General features: G+C 56.6%; 1 protein-coding gene across 3 annotated transcripts in view; it reads right to left on the bottom strand.

The window, feature by feature from the left end:
- Positions 1–25,960, bottom strand: part of PDE2A (phosphodiesterase 2A) — a 91,348-nt gene that overhangs the window by 5,115 nt on the left and 60,273 nt on the right. For all 3 annotated transcript variants that reach the window (XM_028515623.2, XM_028515625.2, XM_028515624.2), the window contains 19 exons: positions 22,481–22,569; positions 15,519–15,628; positions 14,623–14,678; positions 10,004–10,063; positions 9,211–9,364; positions 8,967–9,019; positions 8,696–8,770; positions 8,554–8,595; positions 7,987–8,055; positions 7,593–7,723; positions 5,155–5,266; positions 4,648–4,687; positions 4,445–4,508; positions 3,943–4,015; positions 3,623–3,800; positions 3,266–3,378; positions 2,627–2,704; positions 1,652–1,774; positions 133–203 (listed from right to left, as the gene is read on the bottom strand). In XM_028515623.2, the coding sequence (XP_028371424.1) occupies positions 133–203; positions 1,652–1,774; positions 2,627–2,704; positions 3,266–3,378; positions 3,623–3,800; positions 3,943–4,015; positions 4,445–4,508; positions 4,648–4,687; positions 5,155–5,266; positions 7,593–7,723; positions 7,987–8,055; positions 8,554–8,595; positions 8,696–8,770; positions 8,967–9,019; positions 9,211–9,364; positions 10,004–10,063; positions 14,623–14,678; positions 15,519–15,628; positions 22,481–22,569 (1,691 nt within the window). The remainder of the gene's footprint in view (positions 1–132; positions 204–1,651; positions 1,775–2,626; positions 2,705–3,265; positions 3,379–3,622; positions 3,801–3,942; positions 4,016–4,444; positions 4,509–4,647; positions 4,688–5,154; positions 5,267–7,592; positions 7,724–7,986; positions 8,056–8,553; positions 8,596–8,695; positions 8,771–8,966; positions 9,020–9,210; positions 9,365–10,003; positions 10,064–14,622; positions 14,679–15,518; positions 15,629–22,480; positions 22,570–25,960) is intronic.

Below are 25,960 nucleotides of genomic sequence, written 5' to 3'. Positions count from 1 at the left end.
CCACAAGACTGAGTCTCCCCTAGTTGGCCCAGAGACAGCCCTCCCCAGTAGGCTGGGGGATGGATGTGAGAGTCCAGGACAGAGAGAGGCAGAGATGGGGCTGCCTGCAAGCTAAGAGGAGGGGACACACACCGGGCCAGCGTCGGGCAGTCAATTTTGTAGTTGTTGATGAAATTCATGTCCTGCAGCATGCTCAAGACGGCCTGCAGGGGGCAGAAGGGAGAGGTCAGAGGGATTGCCAGTTTTAAGACTGGGGAGGTGGGGGCGGGCCTGCTTTGGCCCTTCTTCGTTGTTGTTTCTTTTTGTTTTGTTGGTTTTTTTTTTCCACAATAAGCAGCATTTTAATAGCTCCATAATCTTACAGGAGTCAATTTGAAAAATCATGCAGAATGATTTTTAACTTTACACTTATATTGAGCATTATAATTAAAATGCCTTCTTGTGCATTTTTATTATTTGTTTTTTGACTTTTAAGTTTATTTTAAAAATATTTGCTTCTTCTAAAAGTACAGCTAATGCATTCTTTAAAATTGTTGTTCAAGCACAGTTGTCTCCATTTTCCCACCACTCCTTCCCCCAGCCCACCTCCCACCCACAGTCCTACCCCCTTTGGCTCTGTCCATGTGTCCTTTACGCATGTTCCTTAACCACCCTTTCCCTTCTTTCTCCTGTTATCCCCCTTCTCTCTCCCCTCTGATTATTGTCAGTTTGTTCTTTATTTCAGTGTTTCTGACTATATTTTGCTTGCTTGTTTGTTTTGTTGATTAGGTTCCACTTATAGGTGGGGATTATATGGTATTTTTCTTTCACCACCTGGTTTATTTCACTTAGCATAATGCTCTCCAGTTCTATCCAAGCTGTTGCAAGGGGTAGGAGTTCCTTCTTTCTTCCTGCTGCATAGTAAGGATTCCATTATGTAAATGTACCACAGTTTTTTGATCCGTTCATTTACTGGTGGGCACTTAGTTTGCTTTCAGCACTTGGCCATTGTAAATTGTGCTGCTGTAAACATTGAGGTGCATAGGTTCTACTGAATTAGTGTTTCAGGATTCTTAGGGTATAGTGCCAGCAGTGGAACTGCCAAGTCAAAGGGCAGTTCCATTTTTAGTTTTCTGAGGAAATTCCAGACTGTTTTCCACAGTGGATGCACCAGTCTGCATTCCCACCAACAGTGCTCTAGGGCTCCCTTCTCTCCACAACCTCGCCAGCACTCATTGTTTGTTGATCTATTTACGGTAGCTTTGGCCCTTCTTGATGCCTACAAAATTTTGGAGTCTTAGATCTTTAGATCTGTGCCAGAGAACCATAAGAGGGCAGTACCAAGCGTTCTCGGAGCCAAGAACTTTTAGAAATATGGGATCTAAGAACTCCTGGAACCAAGCTCACATACTTCTTTGAAACACAGGGAGCGAGGTTTCGACCCTGGGGCCTCAGGATGGAGCAATCCTCAGCAATTACCCAGCTACCCCTTGTCCCCTGGGCAGGCCCCATGGCCCATGCTGGCAGACTGAATGCTCACTCCATCCCTAGGGGAGATGCTATAACATTCCTTGATGACTCTGTCTTGCTAGCAGGAAGTTCCTGTGCACATTTAAATTAAATCTCTGCCTGTACACCCTCTGTCTCCATGGTGGGGTGGGGGGCAGCTCACCATGGAAGTGTCATCCTCAGGAAGAGAGCGAGGAGTGTAGGTGAAATTGGCAAAGTTGGAGTCGATGGAAGCCACAGGCTGGATCCCGTCATGGAGAAGTTTGGTGTACTCATCATCAGAGACCTACAAGGGACCAGCCTGGCTATTAGAAGATGACCTCCACCCATCCAGTGTCCTCACCCTCAAATTCTGGGTGAGGTGGCCCCTTGCCCAGAGAGTACCCAGGTGACCCTCCACTCCATGGGTTGTCACTGAACAGGCGATCACCACCCTCTCCTCACAGCCCTGCAGCCCACCTACTGTGCCTGCTTGCCTATGATGGTCCTCATCTGTAACAGTCTATCCTCAGCAGAGACAGAAGACAACCTTTTGTGACTCTCCCAAACCATAGCAACCTTTCCTAGACACTGACTTGAAGATTCCTTATTGGGGGGTGGGGTGCATCTCAGAGTCTAACCTCAGTCCTCCCTACTACAGCTCTGACTCTATCCACAAAGCCTGGGACCGTTTGGTTTAGACACAGGTGAGCATAAATGTTCAAATCAACAATGACCACCACATGCTCCAAACTAAAGCCTGGGGCAGCTGTGCTGACACAGGGCCCGGGGATGGGACAGAATATCACAGTTAGAACTTTGCAGGGCTGCAGGACCACTGCGCCTCGGGGAGCTGCAGCCCGGGCCCTGGGCATGCTTCTCAGCCTTCAGTCATTCCCAAGGTGGGAACTATCCCTGGGCATGGGGCACACCTGGCCGACCAGGTTCTTCCTTGGGCTGGGCCCTGCTGCCAGCCAGCCTAGGAGCTGACCCAGAACATGCCTAGAGCTGCAGTCCAGGCCTGGCACTGGGTCTACCTTCTTATCTTTAGGAGAGGATGATCAGAAAGCACCGCCTGGTCCTTGGCCCATGAGGATTCCAGGGGGCACAGGACCTTGAAACCCTGGGAAGGAGGACAGAAGCTCCATGCAAGCCTCACCTTCATGTGGTACATCATCATCTCATTGGCGAGGTGGCTGCGATACTGGGCCTCATTCACTTTCTTGTAAAGGAGAGACTGGGGGGAGAAAGGGGAAGAATGGAGCTCAAGCAAGGTAGCTGTCAAATCTCAGAATACCCAGGACTGGACAAAAGGGTCAGAGTAAACCTCCTGAGCTGGCCCTAGTCTGAGCCTTCGAGCTCCAGCCCCAAGTACGGAGCCCCCTCCAACCTTCATCTAGACGTCCCCTTGCGCCTCCCCTGGGATCTCTCGGCATTAGATCTGGCACTTTGCCTCCCCTCCTGGGCTTGCCCTGGTCTTCAGTGATGGAGCCTGAGGCCCACAGCAGAGAAAGAGAAGCAAGGAGGGGAGGGACCAATGGGTTCGAGTCTCATGGCAGAGCTGCCAGCTATGGACAATAAGGCCTAATGTTTCTCAAAAAGAAGTTGACCTGGGGCTTGATTTGAGGTTGCTTCCAGAGGAAGGTGGGGGTGGGTCAGGTGAATAATGACAACTGGGGTTTCTCATGGTCCTGGGTTGCTAACAGGATAGGACAGGAAATAGGAAATTTTCAGATGGGAAACAGGCCAGAAGTGACCAACAGTACACAAGCACATCCAGCAGTGTGTCCCCACTCACATGGGCAATGCTGATGCCACAGTAGATGGAGAAGGCCGTGGCCAGGTCCTCGTCGAACTTGCTGAACCATGGTCCGTTGATCTTGTTCACCAGCTCAGCCACACCAATGACCTCTAGGGGTGGGAGAGAGGCTAGGACCGGCCGGTGGACATATCTGAGGGGATCTGTCATCCTAGGGTGTCCTCAAGGGACCCCACCACCACCACCACCACTATGCCTGGGAAACCTGTGCTTTCTGCTAGGGGACCGCTAGAGCAGTGAGGAAGGACTACCAACTCTTCTACTTGGCTCCTCCCCATCCTGCTCAGACCCCGCCCCGGCCTGGCCCTGTTCTGCCCCTTTGCCGGGAATCCGCACCCTGGTTCTCATTCTTGATGGGGAAGCAGAGGATGTTGCGTGTGCGGAAACCGGTGCTGTCGTCCACGCCACGATAGAAAAGCGGGTGTGCGTATGCGTCCGGGATGTTCAGGATCTGGCCCGTAGTCGCCACGTGGCCCGCTATGCCCTGGTCGGCTGGGATGCGGATCTCATAGCTCTACAGGGGCAGGCGTGGGTTGGGAGGAAAAAGTTAGCAGCTGGCCTCAGAAAGGGCCACCGACCTGTCCGGGCTGCTCCCGGCGTCCGTGGACATCACACCCCTAGGACGACAGCAACACTTTCCACGCGACCCGCCTCACCTCGTCCTCCACCACGCCCCCGTCGAACACCTTGGCGACCAGCTCATTCTGGTCCAGCAGGAACACGGAGCAACTGTGGGGAGACGGCTTTGGTCCACAGGGTCCTGACACCCCTCTCCAACCACCCCCACTTCTCACAACTTGAGGCAAGCCCGGATTTCCGAGGCCAGGAGGGAGTGATCCATGCTGAAAGACTCTCCTCAGGGCTGACTGACTCCAGACATTAGTCCAGCCCAAAGATTTTTTTTTTCTTTTTGTAGCGCCTACTCTGTGCCATGCACTGTATTAATAGCTGAGGACCCCAGGCCAGCAAAGCAAGCCCTGCCCCTGCTGTCACTGGACATCACAGTCTAGTGATGGTCACAGGCATGAAGTACAGGACCGTATAAAATATGACAGGGTCCCGCAAGAAGGCAGTGGAAGGGGAAAAGAAGGGAGAAGGAGAGGATGAGGACTGAGGCCTGGGGCCTGTCTCTCCCCTCTCAGGGGTAAATTCACTCACATCTCAGCATTGCTGAGGTTTCTGGCCTCTGTGATGATCTCCTGGAGCAGGACAGAGACATCATCTGTGAGGGAAGGGTGTGGGGGGCAGTCATGAGACTGGACCAGAATGCCACTGCCAAGCCCTCCCTCCCACCTCTCCTCTCCAAACTCCAGCCCCACTCCCATCCCACAACCACGCATGGAGGAGCACAGTGCACTCACCCAGGTGGGTGAAGAGGTTCTTTGCCACTTGGAGAAGAGCCTGGGATGGAGAAAATGGAGATCATAGGAGTTCAGGTTACAGAAAGTGACCCTCTCCAAGCCCCCTGCCTCCAACATCCCCAGGAGCTTCTCTGCACATACTGGAGATTGTCAGAATCTAATTATGTATGTCATCTGGCTGTTAAGTGAAGGAGTGGGAGGAATCACCCCAGTGAAAGTGTACAGAAATCTCGATCGAATGTCAGATCTGCATTCGCCTCCAGCTCCAGTCACCCAGATGTTGCTGTAGTACCCAAGTTGAACACTAGAGGGTGATCGCATACAGCTCCTGCAACCAGTGGCCCACTTGAGGAACAAGTGACCTCGCTCTTTGAAAGGCCTCCAGGGCACTCGGTAATCTCCCAGCCAGGGTGCAGATACACATGGGCTTTTCCCTTGTGGATGAATCTCTGGGGCTGAGAGCTGAGCGCCTTGGTCCCTGAGAGAGGTGCCAGTAAGGTCACTCACCTGGCACTCGCACTTGAGCTTCTGCTCCTTCTGGAATGCCAGGGTGCTGGTGAGCACAGTGCTGGTGTAGTGAAAGCAATGCTCGATCACGTGCTTGTCCTGGTCCGTGAATCTGGGGAGAGAGGCAAGGTCATCAGAGAGGGAGCTAATGACAGACTTCTCTCCCATTTATCCTCACATCCATTTGTCCAGGAAGCCCACTCAGAGGCCCACCAGCTAACCCCACTCTCCTCCACTGGGGCTGCTCACTGCACAGGTGGCTTGGGGCAGCTCCCTCAGACTGGAGGCTTGCTGAAGGGGGAGCTCTCATTCTCCTCAGAACAAAATGGGTTCTCCTCTTCAGGCTATCGCTTCTAGAAGCCCAGCCATGTGCCCCCATCCTCTGACTTCAGATTTACCCAGACTGAGGCTGGGCCTCCCCCCTCGGACAGGACACTTGCCCAGGCCAGAGTTGGGTGTTCCCCTGCTCCTCCCCAAAGGCCCCCTCCAGGCTCAGGGATGGGGGTGGCATTGTCCTGTCTTGTCCAGCTCTCGCTACTGTCCTACTTTCCCCGACTCTCCCCTCATCTTTGGGCATCTCTCAGCTTCAGCCAAACTAAAATAAATCCTCATCATTCTGAGAAGACCCCTGGCTCCTTCACACCTTCATGCTTTCCCCCACACTGTCCACTCTGCCTACAATACCTTTCCCACCCACCTCCCTCTATGCCCTGAGATAAACTTTAAGTCTTGAAGGCAGGAGCCACAGCTGTATCACCCCGTGCCCAGCTCAGAAGCTGGTACAGGGGAGATATTTGGGAAGCGTTTGCTCAGTGACTAACTGTACTCTCCCGCTGCCCTTGCCACCAGCCCCGCCACACCCCCAGCTGGAGGGATTCCAGAGTCCCTGTTCTCCGAATTCCAGGTGGCTTCTCTGCAGCCAGTACTTTGAACTGAGTCCCGCCTTGGCTCATACACTCAGCACCCACTCCCTGAGATGTGGAGCCCAGAGATGGCCCTACCCTTGTTCTGGGCCTCAACTCAGGGCTGTCACCAAGGCCCCATCTCATTTGCTTTCTCATCCCACCTCTCCTCTAGCTCTAGCTCTAGGTCTAGAACCCAGTCTTACAACCAGCAGACAGAGGTCGCCGTCCCTGCTGGACCTCCACTTGCTCTGCACTCCTCTCCTGAAAGGCCTTTCCAAGGCCACCTGGTGAGCACACAGGTAGACACAGTGGGTGCTCACTGTGCGTTTACTGAATGGCATAAACTCTTCCACCACTAGGAGGCCCACCGGTACCGACTGACAGATTCCACATTGCCTCACTCTTTATTTCCCCAGGTCCACTCGCTGCCTGCAGAGTTCCATGGTGGAACATCCTGCTACAGACCTTACAGACCTGCAACCCCCAGGTCTCTGCCACCCCTGCAGACCCCACCCCGGGGCCTCTGACACCTCTCTGGTCCTAACGTTCCCAGCATCTACGTCCTGCAGGGGCCCCAGGCCCTCAAACCCAGCCTGTTTGTTTGAGCCCCCGGGGGCCAAGCATCTTGTCAGCATCACTCTGCATCCTGGAACCTGGACTCAACCTTTCACCTGCCTGCTCCTCCCTTCCTATAGGACTCCACCCAAACTGCTGGACCTGCAGGACCAAGTGTGGCACCATTTACATCCTGACCCTACTTCCAGGACAGACATTGCTAATCAATCATAGTACTAAGATCCAGTCTCAACATGATGCTTCAGGCAGGCAGCTACTGCCAATTGGTGAATTGGTATAGGACATGAAATCTATTTATGGACCTATTTACGACTCCTGGACCCCAAATCTGAACTCAGTTCTTGAGATATTCTTCCTAACTAAACTTCTTTACCTGATTCTGTGTCCTTGAAGGCAGGAGCCACAGCTGTATCACCCCGTGCCCAGCTCAGAGGCTGGTACTCCATTTTTTATGATTCTTACAGCTGCCCTGTCAGTGCCTATAAAAACCCTCAGCTCAGCCTGGCCCGCAAGCCTGTATTCCCTTTAGTCATTGTCCTCTCTGTCAGCAACCTGCTCTGCAGGTCCCAGAGAGTTCACCCACCGGAGCTCACTGCCCCTACATCAGGGAGTTCCCAGTGGAAATGCCAAAACAGGGGATGGAGAGCGGGGGGGAAGGCCAATACCCAACTGCAGGAAACGGGCAAAGAGAAGGGGAGCTCCCGGGGACCTCAACATGACTTTACATAAGTGGACATGGGTGACAGAGAATCAACAACTAGCTGTGCCTCAGCTGCAACAGCTGCAAGGGCCTAGCACCCCCATAATTCCATGATCTTTTGCAATGACAAACCATTCAGTCCACCACTGCTGGAATAGCACCCCCTGCCGAGTACCCTTCCAGCACTGTTACCCTAGTGGAACCCTGTCCAGGCTCTCGGCTCACCTCCTGACCCACATCACCCCACCCAGACTCACAAGTCTCCTCCGAGCTTGTTGAAGGCACAGGCCAAGGCCACCACCTGGTCCGTGGCCCGGCTGATGACGGGGACACACAGCATGGTCTGCAGCTGACAGCCTATCATGCTTTGCAGCTGCTGCACATCCTCCTGCAAAGGGGAGGCAGGTCGGGCAGGGGAGGAGGGAGAGAGGACGCCTCCTCCCCCCAGCCCTTCACCACACTCTGCAACAGTGGTTCTCAGGGGCTTCTGCAGGGTGGGAAGTGCTATGACAAGGGGTGGGTTGGGAGAAAGCCCCCTGGTCTTGTCTCCAGCATGCCCAGGCTGCCCTGCCCCAGAGATCGTGGCCCTGAGGACTGGACAGGGTGCTCTCCCTTTGCCTCCTCCCCTGGTCCAGCCAGGCCATGGCTTACTGAGGTGAGGTCTTTCCGCTGGATGGACTCCTTGTCTTCCACCACCTTGCCCAGGCGTCCCATGGTCAACTGCAGAGTGAGGGGAGGCCGAGTCAGGGTCCAGCCCGGCGGGAGGTCAGGCAATCTCAGACCCCACCCCTCACCCTAAAGTCTGGAAGTTCCAGGACTTTTTAAGTCAGCCCAAATGGCAGATGGAGTTAACACTGAGAAAAGCAGCCCGTGTTCTGCTCCTGACCAGAATGCCCTATGGAAGACTTTTAGGGTCTCCCCTAACTAGGAGAGAGAAAAGCAGGCTCCAGATTCTCATCCATCTCAATGGATTCTACCAGAGCCAAATCCAGAAACACCCCGACAGAAGTGAACTGGTCCAGAGTAAACCTTTCTGTAGATTGTGTGAGAGTTCTCCCAGCGAATCCTAATCAAGAAAGGTTGGGAGCGCTCACGACATTTCTAAGTAGATCCCAAGATCCAGATAATCCCCTCAGTCTCCCCAGCAGATCCCGGATGTGCCTAGCGCGCCTTCACTGCTCCTGCAGACTCCAGCTCAGGGGACCAGGCGGGACTCACCGGAAAGCTGATCTCTTCCCCCAGCACTTTATCTCCGATGACCTGAGGACAGAGGGGCAGCGGCCAGTTAAAGGATAAACAAGGTTTTTCCCCTCGGAGACCCGCTCCCTCCCCAGGTCCCACAGCGGGCCTGGGCCCTCACCTTGCAGGAGAGCTGGAGATTGTCCTCGGACACCAGCAGGAGGCAGCAGCAGGATGCCTGAGTCTCCTGCTGCAGCTGAAAGGGAGGGACAGAGGGAGAAGCTGACCGCGGATCTGGGCCACCCCCGCTCCCCACTCTCTCGTTCCTCTGAGGCTCCTCTGGTGGGTGGAGGAGAGACGCGGGGCGGGACGTGGGGATCTGAACGGAGGCGGAGAGCTCTAGAAGACGTTCGTCCCTGGAGGAGCACAGAGGAAGGGGCATGGGGACTCACGTATTGGAGGACTTTGAGCTGCAGGGAAGAGGCATCCAGGTCGTAGAGTTCCCCTGAAACGACAGGGCGCGGATTAGAGAGAGGGCCCTTAGACTCCCCCACCTCCCGCGCCACCTGCCTGTCCCACGGTAGATCACCGCGGCCCTTCCCGGCCGCGCCCGGTCTCTAAGGCCCACCACGTAGGCCCCACCCCTCCAAGTTCGACTCTGCCCTGACCCCAGGACCGGCTCCGCCGGATCCTCACCGCACAGTTGCAGGATCTTTCGGTCCTGGTTGGTGTATGCAAACCCGCCCTCGTGGTCTCCCGCCGTCCCCGCGGGGGGGTTCTGGGCCGCTTCGGCGGCCACTCCGGGCCCGCGCTGCTGCAGGGCCTGCACCCTTCGCAGGGCCACCAGGGTCTGGGGAGGGCCAAGCGATCAGCTAGCCACTCGCCCCACCTTCACCCATCGCCGCTTCAGGACCCTCCACCTTTGCTCAAGCCATTTCCGGTGCCTGCAGTGCTCACTGCCCCCACCCCCGTCCCAAACAATCATCCCGCGGCGCTCCACCGCTGCACCCGCCGCTCCACCCGCCGGGGACCTCCCGCTGCCTCTGGAGCGTCCCTCCCTCCTCCATCGAACACACAGGTACAGGGTTTGTCTCCACCCGAGCCCCAGACTCTTCACAGAGAGGCCCGGGTCAGATTTCTCTGTGTCTCTAGCCACAGGGAGTCCTAAATCCTTGTTAAAGTCCCAGCATAAAATCTCAGAAAAGAGCCTCACTATCATTATGCAGGTAGTCCTTCCTATGTACTGACAAGATCCCTGACTGGCCTTATCTCACCAAGCACCCTAAGTAGGTCAGTGCTTTTCTTATCTTCATTTTCAGGTGTGAAACTGGTGCTCAGAGAGGTTAAGTGACTTGCTCAAGGTCACACAGCCCAAAGGTGGTGAACTGGAACCCTGGTCTCTCCAGCTCCCTGACCAGATCATCTTCTCACCCACTGTGCTTGAGGGTCCTCAGCAGCCCCATCCCACCCCAGCCCTACCCCCACTCACATGCTTCTCCACGGCTGGGAGGCTCCGCTCTTCATTTTCACTCAGCTGGCCACAGTGCACCTGGAGGCAGGTGGGAGAGGGACTGGCAGTGACCTTCCCTAGCCTCCTCTCTCTGCCAGAAGACCCTCCCCACGCCTGGCACACACCTGTCCCCCCCAACACACACATCCTCCAGTCTGTGGGCTTCACCGATAGCCTGTCCTTCTGGCCACACACATGGCCCCGGAAAAATACCCGCCTCTCCAGGAAGCCTGCTAGAGCTAGTCCACATAAAAGTGGGGCTTTCCTGACCTCTGCCTTCTCAGTCGCTGTTCCATAAGGGCATGACTTGGGTGGACAGTGAGGGAAGGGGGTGACACGGGACTCCTCTTCCTCTCCCAGCCCGTGGAGCCCTGCAGGACCTGATCATGGAATCAGCACTATCGGCCTAAGCCTTCCACTCCCACCCTTCCTGAGTCAGGATTCGAGCTGCTCCTGAGTGCGGGTTAGAGAAGAGGTCCGATATTTATGACGCATCTGCTGTGCCTTAAGAACTCGAGAGGATGGGTGAATAAATGAGTGAATGAATGAAGAAATAAAGTGCTTTGCCTTACATGGGATTCTCACCACCCAGTAGGGCAGGCTTCCACCGGGCAGAGGAACCAAGGCCCAGACAGGCTGAGTGGCAGAGTCGGGGCAGTGCCAGCCACTCTCTTGCCTTCTCTGCCCAACCGTCCACTCTCTGGACCGAATCCCATCACCACCCATACGAACCTGTCCCTCCCTAACTTCCCTGTGTCAGCTACCAGAAATCCCCCAGCCCCTCTTTCATACCCAGTGAAGCCCCTTCCCCAAACCCTGCTTGGGTGCTTGACACAGAAAACGGGAGGGTGAGAGGGAGGGGTGGCAGTCTGGGACCCACTACAGGCCCTGCCAGCAAAACTCCACCTGCGTCACCAGCTTCTGCTGGTGCATGCTCGGAGCTGCTCACCACCTGTGGGGCACCCCACGGTGACTGCACCGGGGTCCCCTTCTTCTCCCCCCTTCCAACTCAGCAGATGCCTGCCTGCCTCTCTCTAGGCCCCTTGCCAGGAGCAGATGGAGAAGGGGAGACCGGCGGGTTCCCGGGAAGCTCACACCTGGCTGTGCGGGATGGGGGATGTGGTTGGGGGTACAGAACCTCACACCTGAGGGAGAAGGAGCAGGCGGACTAGGTGGATTGGAACTTAGAGACTGTGGGACTCAGAGCAGGGAGGGCACCTGAGAGACTTGAAGAACTGGCACTGAAGCATGGGGCGGGGGGACAAGGAGAGCCTGAAGATGGGGGACACTGCAGGCAGGAGCTGTCCTGACAGTGCTGGGTAGGAGTCGGTTCAGGGAAGTGAGGACGAGGCAGGAGTGGGGTCCACAGTGCCCCAGGAGAAAGGGCCTTGAGTGCCAGGCCAAGGAACTGGACTGTAGTTTGAGGGCCATGACCTACGGGGCGCAAGGGGAATTGGAGGGAGGGACACTGGAGGCAGGGAGACCTGAGGCCATGTCTGTGAGTCCCGAGGGACGGGGATCTGAAGGAGGCCGGGGCACGGTTTGTCTGCACGAGGTTCACATGCACACACATGTGGGCAGCTTGCTGTTCGGAGATGGAGGAGGACACCTATTTGTTCTGTCTGCTTGGACCCGTCTCTGAGGAAAAGGGAGGGTTGGAACTTGGCTAAGCCTATGGGGGCACCCAGTTCCTGGGCCGCCCAAACAGCTTGGTCCCGTATAGAGCTGGGAAACTGAACAGGCGCCTCCGAAGGCTATGAGAATGGAAGGAACTGGAGCCCTCCGCCCCCTGGGCCTCACCCCACCCTAGCACACACTCCTGGGCTGCCTCACCCCTTCCCTACCCAGCAGGTGCACAAGCACAGTACACTCTCTCATGACGACTCCCAGCCCCCACCACACACACCCATACTCACACTCACTCTCCCATGGAGATATGCAGGCATGTACACAGACACACACAAACACATACACGATTCGGTCACCAACTCAGACACCCACAGTTCTTACACCACCCACACACGCACATTCATAACTGTCCATGGGGTACTTGAGTTTGCATACCCAGGAGCCATGCACGCATTCTGCTCCCGCCAGATGCAAACACACTGCCACCAACACTCACACACGGCTTTTGCTCAGCAACAGAAACACGCACTTACACCCACTCTGCCTAATCAGGGAGCTTGTCTGGGGCCCAGTGGTGACACTCAGCGGTGAGCACTGGGGCTGTAGAAAGGGCTGATGACCCAGCACAGCCCCTACACCACTCATCCTCACCAAGTTCAATGTGGCTAATCCCCATGTAAGGAGCTGGCGTGGCTGGCACAGCTGGGGGGAAGCGTGGGCGCACATCATGCATCAAATGCCAGAAACCAAGTGCCGCCCACTTCTCAAAGGGACTTATTATCCCAGAACTGAAGAACAGAGCCCAAGACTCTGTTCCTTACACAGAAAATCTGAGATCAAGGTGCCCGGGGCTGTGGGCTGCAGAGGCCGGGGACTCGCCCGGGCAGTCCTGCCCCTGGACGGCCTGTGTCTCAGATGGCCCGCCACCGACCACACACCATCAGGCCCCGGTATTCCTCGCAGCACTTCCTGGTTTCCTTGCTTGCATTTGCCATCACTTGCAGCTCCACCCTGATTTTGCCCCCTTGTTTGTCTGACTCTTCGAGCCCTGTAGACTTGGTCTGCGGCAGCAGGGCCTGTGTGGTCTGTCTCCATCACTGCTGCATTCACAGCACCTAGCGCACAGCGCCTGGCAGTGCTTGAGAAATATGCCTCTGATTGATGGATGGGTGGATGGATGACTATCAAGAGCAGAGACTCAGAGAGGGCAATGGGGCTGTTAAGGAAGGAGCCAGTGAGTCAGCGCTCCCAAAACATCTGCCCTGTACACTCCCTGTACCCTGTGCACCCTCTGCCCTTGGGATGTGGCCACCGCTGGGAGGTTCAAGGTTGCCTGTGCTGCCTCTCGGGGGATGTGAGGGCCTGTGGCCCAGGAGCCCCGGGGCGGAGCGGCAGGACAGGGTCTGTCAGATGTGTGTGCACTAAGGAGAGGGGTGTCCTGGAGACGTGCTTTTCTACTTGAGTAGGAGGACACAGGCTTGGAGAAGAGGCAGACTGTGAATAATCCAAATACCTTTCAAGAGCTCTTCACTGCCAGGAGTGTTTGAGGAGGTGAAAGACGGTTTGGGGGAACATCTCCTGGGAGCCAAAGTCCCAGGCAGCATCTTGCTCACCAGCAGGCACCCCATGCCTCAGCCCCCCCAGGATCACACTCTCCCCCCAACACTCCCCACCTGCCTCTGCTCATGCTCTTCCCTCTGTCTAGACTGTCATGTCCCTTCTCTGCCCAGCGCCCACTCAGACGCTCTCTCCAACTGTGAGGCACTCCTTGCCCTCCCGCCTCTCCCAGCAGAGCACCTGCATTTATTTCCTTTGGCAGGTAGGGGTCTGAGGGTGCTCCTGCCTTCCTCCAGACGGAGGGCTTCCAGGAGGCGGAAGTGGGTCTGACTCCTCTCCCGGCCCCAGCACGCAGCCTGGCGCGGGGCCCGGCACAGGGTTTTGCTGGAGTGAGTTAAATTCAACGCAACACACACCTATACAACACAACACACACCTACACACAGGCCTTTCTTCTCCAGGTCGGAAGGCTAAAGCCTGCACTCCCGGCCCAGCCAGAGCCAAGGTGGACGGCAGCCGTGGAACCGCCCTCTTGCCCGCAAGATGAGCAGCCTTCCTTCCACGCGTCTTCCCCGCATCTTTCCCTTGGCGGAGTCACTCCTCTTCCGACCCAGTTCTCACAGCCCCAACATGGGAGGGCCTTCTCAGAAACCTGACACCCAGACTCATTTCCCCAGTAAAGGTGCCGGACCCAAGCCACCGCCTCCCACCTCCACTTCTGCACATCGTACCAAGCCCCGTCCTCTTCGAAGAGACCAGCTCTGGCACAGATTGGACCAAAGGAGGAGGGAAGTTGTACTCAGAACTCTGCCAACAGCATATCTGTTCCCTGTGGGAACAGAAGCTGGGGGGCGGGAGGAACCAAGGTCTCCCTCAGTCAGGCAGATGGGACACTGAGGAGACCAAGCCAAATACCCCTTCTTTCCTGTCCTCTCCCCTCCTCTCCCCACGGCACCCCCCACCCCAGCCACTGCCCTGCGCCTCCCCCTCTAGCAGCTCTGGAAAGGTCAGCCACCTCGGAAAGCTGTAATCGTGTTTTAATGAGCTCAGAGGAGTTCTGGGTGCACCGAGGCCAGCCCATGGATCTGTCTGTACCCCAAGGCAGCTCCTTATTGAGGTCATGGTGATCTAGGGGTGCTAACTCTTCTATTCCCAGAACAGGAAGAAGACTGTGAATGTCTCCCTCCACGTGGGAGAAGAGCCTGGAGAGGGATGGAACCCAGCCGCTTGGCCCCGCCCATTCACGGTGGGCAGAGGGGTGTGGTATGGGAGGAGCCCCAGACTTCTCCCAGACCCCATGTTTACAACTCCAGCCCAGCTTGCTGTTCTCAACACACACACACACACACAACTCCATCCATCACTCCCTCTTCCACTCTCCTCTCCCCATCCCACCCCACAAGGGCTCTTACCAGGATGACCGCTGCCACAGCCCCAGCCTCCTTGTCCACCAGCGGTATGACCAGCACTGAAGGGGAGAGGGCAATGAGGTGGTCCTGCGGGGCCAGTGAGGCTCAGAGATACTGAGCTAGGACCCGGGGAGGGAGACAAAGACACAGACAGAGAGAGGCTAGGACAGAGACACAGAGAGACCCAGAGACCCAGAGAAACAGAGGGGAGTCCTGAGGCAGCGACAAAAACAAACACAATGAAGACCCCGTATGTGGCAGGAAACCCCCTCACTTGACAACCTTCTTGAGGTCCTCCCAGCAACCCTGAGAGGGAGGGAGGCAGGTCAGGCCGAGCACCCCTATTTTACAGATTGGGAAACTGAAGTCCAGAATGGGGAAGTGACTTGCCCAAGATCACACAACAAGTCAGGTCTCCTGACTCCCAGTCTTGTGCACTTTCCACATCGAAACAGAGGACAGAGACCTAGAGAGACTGAGACACGAGGCAGAGAGACATGGCGGACAGGGGGCACGGAGAGGAAGAGAAAGAAAAACAGAGACAGTGGCAGAGAGAGCATGACAACAGCTACGCCCACCTAGCAACAGGCACAAACACATCGTCACTGCGGCCACCGGCCACCAAGCCCTCGTATGTGGCAGGCCCTTAACATGCGTTATCTTATTTGCTCCTCTTCGCCACACCCCCTCAAGGTAGGCTCTGCTGTCCCCGTTTTACAGATCAGGGAGCTGAGGCTCAGTGGTTAGTAGCACAACAGAGAGAGAATTAGATGGAGGGGTTGCTACAGACACAGAGCAAAAGAAAGAAGGAGACCGACAGATGGAAGCAGGAGACAGACGCAGTCTGGGGAGCAGGGCCCACAGTCCCTCCTTGCCCCTGCCCAGCGCCCAGCCCTTACCTTGGGTGTCAGGAGCCAGGGGGGCCGCCAACTTGGCCAAAGGCTTCCCGGGCAGGTCTGAGGGGCCCAGTCCATTGCAGCCCAGCCGCTTCTGGGAGATCAGAGCCTCTCTGAAAAAAAGGACGTGATCCCCCTCTCAGCCCCCAGGTCAAAGAGAGCAAGCCCTGGCGCGGGGACACACAGCGGGCTGGCCCCTGCGCATCTGCAGCCCTCTGGACAAGCTGACCTGCTGCAGGGTGGGCGTGAGGAGGACAACAGTGAGAGTCAGGGACCCTAGTGAGCCATCGTCTGGCCTCCGGTGCCTCTTGCTAGTAGATATGTGAAAGGGACTTTAGGAGCCAGCCGACATCCCGGAGCAAGGAAACAAGAGCGTGGAGCTAGGCTGCCTGGATTAAATCTGACCGTGGCTACTATCTGACCTTGGGCAAGTGACCTACCATCTCCGAGCCTCCCCGATAACCTCCTTAACTAAAGTTTATCAGACTTTCTCTTTATGCCTTGCACAGTCCAAGCAACTTACATAGATGAACTCAGAATTCCCAATAATCCTCTGACTCAAGTATTACAATCATTATCATCTCTATTTTCAGATGGAAGAACTAAGGTGCCAAAAAGTTAAGTAACCTGTCTGGGGTTGCATGGCTAATAAGTGGCAGATCCAGGATTTGAACCCAGGCAGCTGGCATCAGAACCCATACTCCTAATCAGTACGCCTGAACCTTCCTAAGACCTAAGGGGGTGTGAGCCTCCAACAAGGAATTGGCATGAATGTCGAGGAGGCAAAGGGCGTAGGTGTGATGGAGGGAAGAGGAAGTGGGTGTGGGAAGAATGAGTTTCTCTCTGCCCCCACCACACACGCCACCCCCCACCCCACCTCAGCCTCTGGCTCTTTCTGCTTAATTAAGTGACTGATTTTTCACCAAATGTCACTCCCTGACGATTAATTGTCCTGAGTTCCTCATCTCTCATACTGCCTCCACTTAATTGTGTTCGTAGGAACTTCCTGGCCTAGCTAAAAGAGAAGCTTGGTTGGGGGGGGGGGGCAGTGCTGGGACTCCCATGTGTGGGGGGGATCACTAAAGGGAGCCCAGCAAAGGTCAGATGAAAAAAAGAGAGCCATCCGCCTCCAAGTCTCCAAATCAGGAGATCACAGCAGCTGGAGAAATCGGGGACCAAAAGGTTGGGCATCTCAGTTAGGCCACGTAGCCTTCTGAATCAGAAATGTTCGCTCGTGGTCCTTGGTTCAGAATCTGTGAAGAACCAGTGGTGTCTCCCAGCTTCCAGCCCGCACACCCTGGGCCTGTAAGGCTCCTGGTGTGCTGGGCTCCAGTTCTGGGGTGTGACCATGCTGATCTCCCCGGGAAGGAGTAGGAATCCAGGGTGGCGGGAAGGCAATGGCAGCTACATTTTCTGATGACTAAATTGGTAAAAGCTGGGTCTTCAAGGAGGCCAGGGCTGGCCTTGGTGACCTTTATCCAAATCCTCTTTGTGGACCCTACCCAGCCACTCAGGCTGGGACAATCTGCTTACTGGGCAGCCACAAGGTGGCACTGGTCCCTGCATCGCTGGCTAGTGGACTGGCAGCTTCATCCCACCGGCCCTGGCTCTTCACTTCCAAACCCACCCCCTGGCCCGACCCCACCACCCCACGCCAGACCCAGGTCTGCCTCGACCTCTTCTCTCCCCCCAAGGCCCTGATGAAGGAATCTACCCTCAGCTTCTCTTCTGTACAAAACTCCTTCCTCTGTGTTAATGGCCTCATGACTCTCCAGTGTCCCCTCTCATGGGCTCCAGACACCCAAAGACCTCCTGGAGGCTTGCCATGCATGTCCCTGAGATTGTCAAAGGCACCCAGTCCCAATCTGAACTGACCCTTGCCACCAATACCCCCGGGGCCCTTGCGGCCTGTCCACAAACTGCCCTAGTTGCCTCCCTCTTCCTTACCTCCCCCAGCCAATGAGTGAGTCACCTCCCATGCATCTCTCACGACTTTCCTCTGAGTTCCATTCCCAAGCCACTGCCCAGCGCACACAGAGCCACCTCTCCCCTGGCCCTGCCGCAGCCTCTAGCCTAGCTTCCTGCCTCCTGTCCGGTCCCTAAATCCATCCCCCATAATAGAGCCAGATCAAGTTTGTTCGACTAAATACTTATGGGAACACTCTGCTTGAAGCCTTTCATTCCACGAAGTGTTTGTCCCTGGGTTCTTCTGGGTCAGGTTTGGTACTGAGAACTGAGTGAGAAGAGGAGGCAGATCACGTGCTTGACCCCCGGAGTGCCCACGTCACGCAGGGACTGACAAGCAGACGCCTGCTCGAGTGCGCGGTGCGGGCTCTGACAAAGGGAGGAAGAGTACGCCCAGCCTACCCAGGTGCAGGACGGAAGTGGGGTCAGAGAAGGTTTCCTGGAGGAGGGTACGCGGGAGTTGCGTTCTAGAAGACATGCAGAGGTTAACAAGGCAGACAGGAAGGAAGGTGCCGGCGGAGGGAACTGCGTGTGCAAAAGTTTGGAGGAGAGAAAGAATGTGTGCACTGGGGCGGGCCAGTGGCAAGGAGCTGGTGTGGCTGGACAGCAGGGAGCAAGACCGGAGGGGAACAGGGACTTGAGGAGCTGGGCTTGACCCCGAGGGCAGCAGGAGACCTGGGAGGCACTTCAGCAGGGGAAGGTAAAGGTCAGGTTTGACTGCTGGCTGCTGGGAAAAAACTCTCACTACACAGGAAGAATTTGACAGACAGGAAACTCAGCAGCAGTGAGTGCCCCACAGTTTGTGGTCCCGGGACAGCAGAGGAGAGGTGGGGCTGGGGCAGGTCAGCCTTGGGGTGGGGGGCCCAGATCTCCCACCGAGTGCAGGGCCTCCACAGATCCTCCACCCTCAGGAGTCCTATGCCCTGGCACCTTGCCCCCATCCTGGCCTTGCTGGCCCAGCCACATCCCACGGCCCCAGACAGACCATGCTCCCCTCAGCCCGTCCCCATTCGAGCCCTTCTCCTCCACTGTACCTTTCCCAGAGCTGCTGTCCCCACCCCAGATGGGGGCAGGGGCTTTGTCTACTGCTCACCCCCCCAAGATGGTTCTCTCCTTGACCCAGAGCCCCTGCTCTACCTGCCTCCTTTCCCCTCCTGACTCCTCCACCCCACACCCCTCTCTCCGGGGGGATGGTGGGGGCTGAGGGCACTCCACACCCGGGGGCCAGCTGTCCAGGTTGAAGGCTAATGACTCAGCCCCGGGCGCCTGGGTGGTCACGATCTGCCCCACTGAAGATAAAGACAGATGGGCGCAGAGTGGAGGGAGGAACGGGTGTGGACTTTATGACAGTTCCGTCCCTTTAACAACTATTTGTTTAGTGGAAAGAGTCGACGGAAAGGCTTTCTGTTGGTGGGGCCGGTGGCCTGGAAAGAGCTGGGTGTGCAGGCCACCTTTCACTCTTCTGAGACCCTTCTTTGGTGTGACCCCAACCCTTTTCTGATACCCCTCCTCCCAGCCTCAACCCTACCCTGACCTCTCCTCTCTCTCGGAGACAAATTACGATTCTGGCCAGGACCTGGATGCTCTCCTCCTCTCCCAGAGTGTGAGACTCCAGAGATGGGAACAGACTATTCCTTGTGTCCCTTGAGACAAATCAGATGGACAGACGGATTCTGCTGTGAGAAGGGACCAGCTCTAAGGAATCAACTCCTCAAGGCTGAGCCCTGGGAACCCCTAGGCGTTCGTGGTGGTGGGCCACCAGCTGGGGCGGTGCAGGTGGTATCTCTGTTTCAGCTCAAAGGCCCTGATTTCGCTGAGCTCGGCAGTGGGTAGTCAGAGGCTTTAGGATGGTGGGAGGCACAATAAGAAGAGGAGAGCGGCAGGCTGGGAATGGAAACAGGCTGAGAGATGGAGGCGGGGAGCCCAGAAGAGGGAGCTGAAAACTTCCACAAAGCCCGGGGCCCAGGCAGCCCTCCAGGGTCTCTCCCACGCAACCCCGAGGCCCCTCGAGGCTCTCGGAACCCAGAGCTGGCCCTGCCCTCACATGCCAGCGTCCGATCCTGTCACCTCGTGGAAGTTCACCCTGCGGCCCCGGAGAGAGCACATGGGATTGTAACTGCAGCCACGTTGTTCTGGCTCCCAGATCTCCCAGCTCCCAGCCCAGGGTTCTGCTTGTGGACGGACCGACTCTGGCGCAGGCACCTTTTCCGAAACCTGGATCTTCCTTAGTGCCGGGCAGCTATGGAGCAGACCTCCTAGAGGGCCTCCATCTGGGTCTTGGAAAAGAAGCGAAGGGTGGGCTGGTCGAGATGCAGCCGGCAGGGAAGGACTTTGCAGAGGAGAGTGCACTTGCGCCAAGCACGAGGAGGCAGGAAACCGAAACACACTGGGAGGACGAAGCTGGGCGTCTGCAAGCCCGAGGAGTGGGGGTGGGGGGGCCCTGGCAGGCGCGGCTGGGTAGCCGGTAACCTGCTCACTGCCCGTGGCCCATCTCCACCCTGCCTCCCCACCCCCGTCCTCTGCCTCTCCCCTTGGCCCTTATCTGTCTTTGTGACCTGCCTCCACTTCACACCTGCCCTGTTGGCCAGCCCTCCAGGGTTTCCTGGAGCAGCAGCCCCTGCACTGGGCACCACCTGCGCCTCGGGCTCCACCTCAGCCGGGCAGGGGCCTGGCCCTGGGCTCCTGTTGGAGCCAGTGCCACAGAGGACACCCCTGGAAGCGCCCTGTACCCAACCCCACCCATTTTCTAGAAAAAGAGACTGAGGCCAGAAGAGAAGTAATTTTCTCAAGGCCACCCGCTGTGTCGGTGTGTGGGGGTTTGGGGCTGGAAGGCCAGCAGCCCCTGAGCCCCTACTGTGCACTGGGCACTGTGGCAAGCACAGGCCTGTGTGGCTGCCATTCCAGTGCTTTTCCCCCTCCACATACTTATGTCTCAGCCCTCGTGGGGGAGGCGGGCTCACCCCCAGATGTGGGGGTGGAGTGCAGATTTCACCCCCACGCTTTGCCACCCTGAATGCACTTTGATCTCCATGTCCCAAGGGATGCCCCCACCCCCTCACCTCTCACCAGCCTTACCTCCTCAGCCTCCTGGGACTTCTGAGCCCTGCCCCCAGCAGGCACGCCCCTCCCCATGCCACAGAACTCTGGGCTAACAGCACTGAAACATTCCCTCCTAATTGTCTGTGTTTTTTTTTTTTTGTACCTTTTCCAAAGGCTTCACTTAGTCTGAAGTGGTTGAGGGTTAGGGGACACTGAAAGGGTCTGAGCCCCCTCCAAGCCGCCTGGACCGCAGACCCTCATCCCCAGCAGCAGAAAGCTTGAGAGGAGTGTTGGCAGCCCCAGAAGGGGCAGAGTGAACCCTGCGGATGCTCCCGCTGCCGTCTGAGCCCGTGACCCTGGGCCCCTTTCCCAGGGAGGCCTTCCTCGGCTCTCTGAAGAAACTTCCTGAATAGGGCAAGCTCATATTAAGCAAAGCTCTTGAGAATTAGGGGTGGGGGAGCTGGCTCAGAGGAGAAAAGGGGACATTACAGTATTTTTTTTCCCCTTAAGATTCCAAAGATCTCCCAGCCCTATTCTGCCATCTTACAGACGGGCCAGTAGAGGCCAGAGAGGAGCATGGCCGGCTTGATTCACCTAGGCCCTGGAAATGCTGAAGGGGAGAGTGTCACCCACCACCCGCCCTGTGGGGAAATCAGCTGGGAGAGGTGGAGGTGGGAAGGCTGTGGGGTGCTGCAGAGGGAGAGACCCAGCATTCAGCAACCAGGGTTCCGAGCACCAGGACCACCAGCATGCCCTGCAACAGCACTGTCAGTGTCCCCAAAGAGCAGTTCTTCCCATGGCCTCTGAGAAAGGTGAGCATCTTGCCAGCCCCTTCTACTACCTGAAAAGGCTATGGCCCTGGCCTTCCCAACCTGCTGGAGAAGCTCTCCCCCAGGGAGCGGGGCGCTGCCTCCCAGTAACACACCCCATGCCCACTCAGCCCCCAGATCCCAACCCAGGGGTCCCTGGCCCTGGATGGGCCTGCAGTGCTTAGAAGCCAGTGAGCACCTCCTCCGAGCCCTGCCCTCCTTTGGACCCGCACTCCAGCCTGTCGACGCTTTCTCGTCTGACAAGTTCCTCTTCCCCTCATTGTTCCCCGAATGGCCAGGAGCCAGAAGACCACGTCCCAGGCCTGGCTCTGCCTCACACTAGGTGTGTGGCATTGGACACGCCTCATGTTTGCCCACCCAGAAAATAAGGAGGCTGAATTCCTAGGCTCAGAGGTGTCAGGGGCCCGTAGGGCACTCAGCCCATCTCCCTAAAGTCAGTGATTCTAACACTCTGTCTTAACGAAAACAGAAGCAGACATTTATCGTTCATACAGCTTTAAGTGTTTTATATGGGCTAAACTCATTTAATTCTCCCAGCAGCCCTGAGATAAGCACTATTATTATCACCACTTTATAAATGAGAAAACCCGAGGCACAGAGAGGGCGAGTGTCTTGCCCGAGGTTACACAGCCAGCAAAGGGGGAGCTGGGATTCGGACCCAGGCAGTCGGGCTCCAGCGCCCACAGCAGGACAGTGCCTCTGCACACTCTCTTCTCAGACCCATGTCCCCTGCAAGGCCAGCAGTCAGCGATTCCAAACCCTGCGATTATGTGATTCTGCGAGAACCTTCCAGGCAGTGTTCCTAGCCTGCTGGGGTTCTAAATGATGAACTGCAGCCCTGACATCCCGAGACTCAGCTCTCAGGAGGCTGCAGCAATTTAGAAGAACCCTTTCAGAGAAACCCTACCAGCTGGCACGTTCCCTGTGCGGTTCACTCCCCCAGCCCAACACAAAGAAGACATTGCTTCTCCCCTCTATGCTGGGGTCAGTGGCTCAGCCAAGAAACCCCACCTGGCAGGGAAGCTTAGGTCAAGGTCAGATGGGGAAGGGCAAACCAGGGGACCTTGAAAGGTGCCCCAGGCCTGAGATCCTTGACCATGAGGGAGGGCGGTAGGATGATGAATGGCTCACCGGACTTTCCCCTCCTGGGGCAGCTCGTGGGGCGGGTCCTCACACACCAGCCGGGACTCTCTGTCCAGCAGGTAGGTGTAGACAGTCTCCTAAAAGAGAAGGCACTCGTGACACCCTGCAGACAGGGCCTCTCAGCTGCCCAGTTCCAGCCTGTACACAGTTCCAGGTGACAAGTTCACGGACCCTCTGGGTGTGGGTGCAGGCGTCTGATTGTGTTTACTCCCCAGGTAATTCTAGATGCAGTCAGGGTGGGAAAATTCCCTTATGAACTCACCACTTCACCTTCTCCGCTTAGAAAGTGTTCTGGGCAGGCAGTGACCCATGGCCCTGTGGGCTTTTCTTACTTATAGCCCTAAGTCCAAGGCACTAGGACGGGGTCTGAAGGTGCAGATAAGTCTCCCATGCCCACCCTGGGATGTTTCCTTGCCATGGGTCCAACCACAGCCAACAATAGCTGAGTGTCCACTCAGGGCCCTACTGCAGGAGTGGCTTAGAATGCTCTGGAAGCTTTCCTCCTACCCCAGCAATTCTACAAGAAACCACACATTGTGACTCAAGCTGGGAGGACTTCCTGGAGGAAGTAGCCTTAATGCTGTAACTGGAAGGGAAATTAGACTCATTCAGGGAGTGGGCGAGGCACAGGAGAATGGCTCTTGGGCTGAGTAGCAGCTATGTAGGTGGGAGAGTGCTGAGCATTTATGGAACTGATAGTGAGGGAAGGGGCACAGGAGATGGGTTTGGGCGCCACCGGGGCTGAGCTGGAAGGGCCTGTAAACCAAGCTGGGAGAGGAGGCCAGGGGCTGCTGCCGGGTGGAAGGGGTGTGAGGTGAGCCCTGAGAGACAGAACAGATTTATATTTTGAAATGATCACTTCCCAGAGTGAGGTCAAAGCTCTGCTCAAAGCTTGTCAAGTCTTTAGCTTGTCAATCCACCCTCTCCAAGAGCCCAGAGCAGGTCTTGGTAAAATCAGTTGCCTTCACTGACCCACACGCAAAATTACACATTCCTTCCAGGCAGGACTGGCTACTCTTAGGGCTCTACAGCCAACCCCCATTCAACACAGCCTTGCAGAATACCTCCATGACCACGCTGTGTGTGACGAGGGGGAGCCAGATGCCAGTGCTGTCCAGCAGAGCCCACACTCCAGTGAGGGGGCACTCACAAGCTCAGCCGAGTATCCTGAGGGATGCTGTTATCTCTGGGGGAGAATGGAGAACTATGCTGATGGTATCAGGGAGGGCTTCTGGAGGAGGTGACATGTGAGCTAGGTATTGGAAGCCCACCCTCAGAGAGTGTGGAATCCTTTTCAGCAAAAGTAGTTGCCTTCAGGCCCTGGCTGGCATAGCTTAATGGATTGAGCACAGGCTGCGAACCAAAGCATCGCAGGTTCGATTCCCAGTCAGGGCACATGCCTGGGTTGCAGGCCAGGTCCCCAGTGGGGGCCATGTGAGAGGCAACCACACATTGATGTTTCTCTCTCTCTCTTTCTCCCTCCCTTCCCCTCTCTAAAAATAAATAAATAAAATCTTAAAAAAAAAACCTTAAAAAAAAAAGTAGTTGCCTTCATGACTGTGAGTCCTTAATCCTATCAGCCACTCTTGTTGCCTTTGGCTGTCCCCAGCCAGACCCCAGCCTCTTCCAACCCCCAGGAGTTGGCCCAGACACAGTATGGTGTGGGACAGCGATGACAGGGGCCTGAGAGGGGTGAGAGGGGTGGACACAGGCAAGGCCTGGAGCCCTCTTGTCCTCCTGGGTGAGGGTCCAGGCAGGGAGTTCAGGGGTGAAGAAATCAGTGGGAAGGAGACCACCCACTCCTCATCTATATTCAGCCTCCTTCTTGTCATACAGCCATGTTAGCAGCCCGGGAAGGGCCTGTGGGAGGTGTTCCTTAGAGATGAAGAGACCCCACAGCACCCAGGGTCTCACAGAGAGCCCTTCCCTGGCAGGGAGAGGGGTGGATGATCTGGGGGTGGGGTGGCAGAGAGGACAGCTCCTTACTTCATATCCGCTGCCTGTCTGCCTCCCACCCCCTCACTCTCCTCAGCCTCTGGGTTAAAATTAGCTGAGCTCATTGGAGAGAAGAAGGGAACTGTTTCAGACACATCAGCACCATCTGCATTTGCGGCTGCCTGCCACAATGGGTGCTGATGAGGGAGCCAGGTGCTGGCACGGTCCTCACCGCGGGGGTGGAGGGGTGAGTGTGGGGCGGGGATGGGGTAGGGAGACCCCTCCCCCCAGTCTGAGGGCAGAGCAGACCTCCCATTTCCCCACCTCTGTTTGAAGGCCAAGCCTCTCCATGCAAATCGGCCTAAGTCAGGACTTCCCCAGCTCAAACAGGTCTCTTGAATGAACCAAGGTAGACCTTACCCACTGTTCTGGGAACCCAGGCACCTGGACCACAGCTGTCTGTCCAGCACCCAGCTTTGGGACGTAACTAATCCAGGGCAGGGCATCTCGGTGGGCACAGCCAGGCACCCGGCCTGGGAAGGCCTGGCCAGTCGCCTCCTCCTCCCCTCCCAGGATGGCCTCCGCGGCCACAGCGGGGCCCGGGCAGCCTCGCAGACGCTGACTTGCCACCTTCCCTACCCCCTCCTTTCCAGATGTGTCTCCACCCCAGGCCAGATGTTGCCTCAGTCCCATCCTTCTCCGGAAGGATTTATTTTTGAGTGCCAACACACCACCCACTTCCTGACGACTTCATGCTCAATACAGCTCACTCATCAGCTCTCCTCTGGGCTCTGAACTTCTAGGAGGTTTCGAGAAGGCAGAGCTGAGGAGAGGGAATGAGGGTGCTCAGGTTCCAAGCCCCGTGTGTCTTTGTCATGCTGTGTGACCTTGGGGGAAGCACCCACCCTCTCTGGGCCTCAGGTGGTTTACCCATTAGCAGATTCAGACACAGCTGGCCCCAGGGGTAAGGGGTTCACCTTCTGAATTACCCTTATCTCTTGAAGCAGAGGTTGTCCTTGGCTGGTACCTAGAGTAGAGTCCCCGTTCCAGGATATGGGGACTCAGTCTAGGCATCTCCTGCTCTAGGAAGTCTTCTGTGCCCCTAAGGGCAGAACCCCCTCTCCAGACTGATAAGTCCTCTGCTTCCCTCTGTGGCACAAATGAGACTCTGCTGCTCTGGGTCTTGAAGGCTGGTTTATCCATCCTCCTGCTTGAAGGATGGTGGTAACCACTGGAGCCAGGCTGGGGGTGGCCTGGGACAGCTAACGAGGGGCAAAGTTTCCCCACCAAGACACTCTGGGCTCAGGACACCATGGTGAACAGGTGATCATGGGCCCAGGCAGCCACCCTCCACCTGCATGCATCTTCGACCTCATCCACGGTGTCGGAATGGGTTGGAAAGAAACTTAAAGGTTCCGAGAGGCTGTCTCGTCCAGCACGCTGTCTCCAGGCAGGACACCTTCCATCAGCACAGACCCATTCGTCAAGGCCGAGCCCCAGGCCAGCACCTCCCAGACCTCGCATCAAGGGAGT

This window comes from Phyllostomus discolor, chromosome 6, assembly GCF_004126475.2.
Source record: "Phyllostomus discolor isolate MPI-MPIP mPhyDis1 chromosome 6, mPhyDis1.pri.v3, whole genome shotgun sequence".
Taxonomy (NCBI): domain Eukaryota; kingdom Metazoa; phylum Chordata; class Mammalia; order Chiroptera; family Phyllostomidae; genus Phyllostomus; species Phyllostomus discolor.
This window is presented reverse-complemented; position numbering and strand designations above follow the sequence as displayed.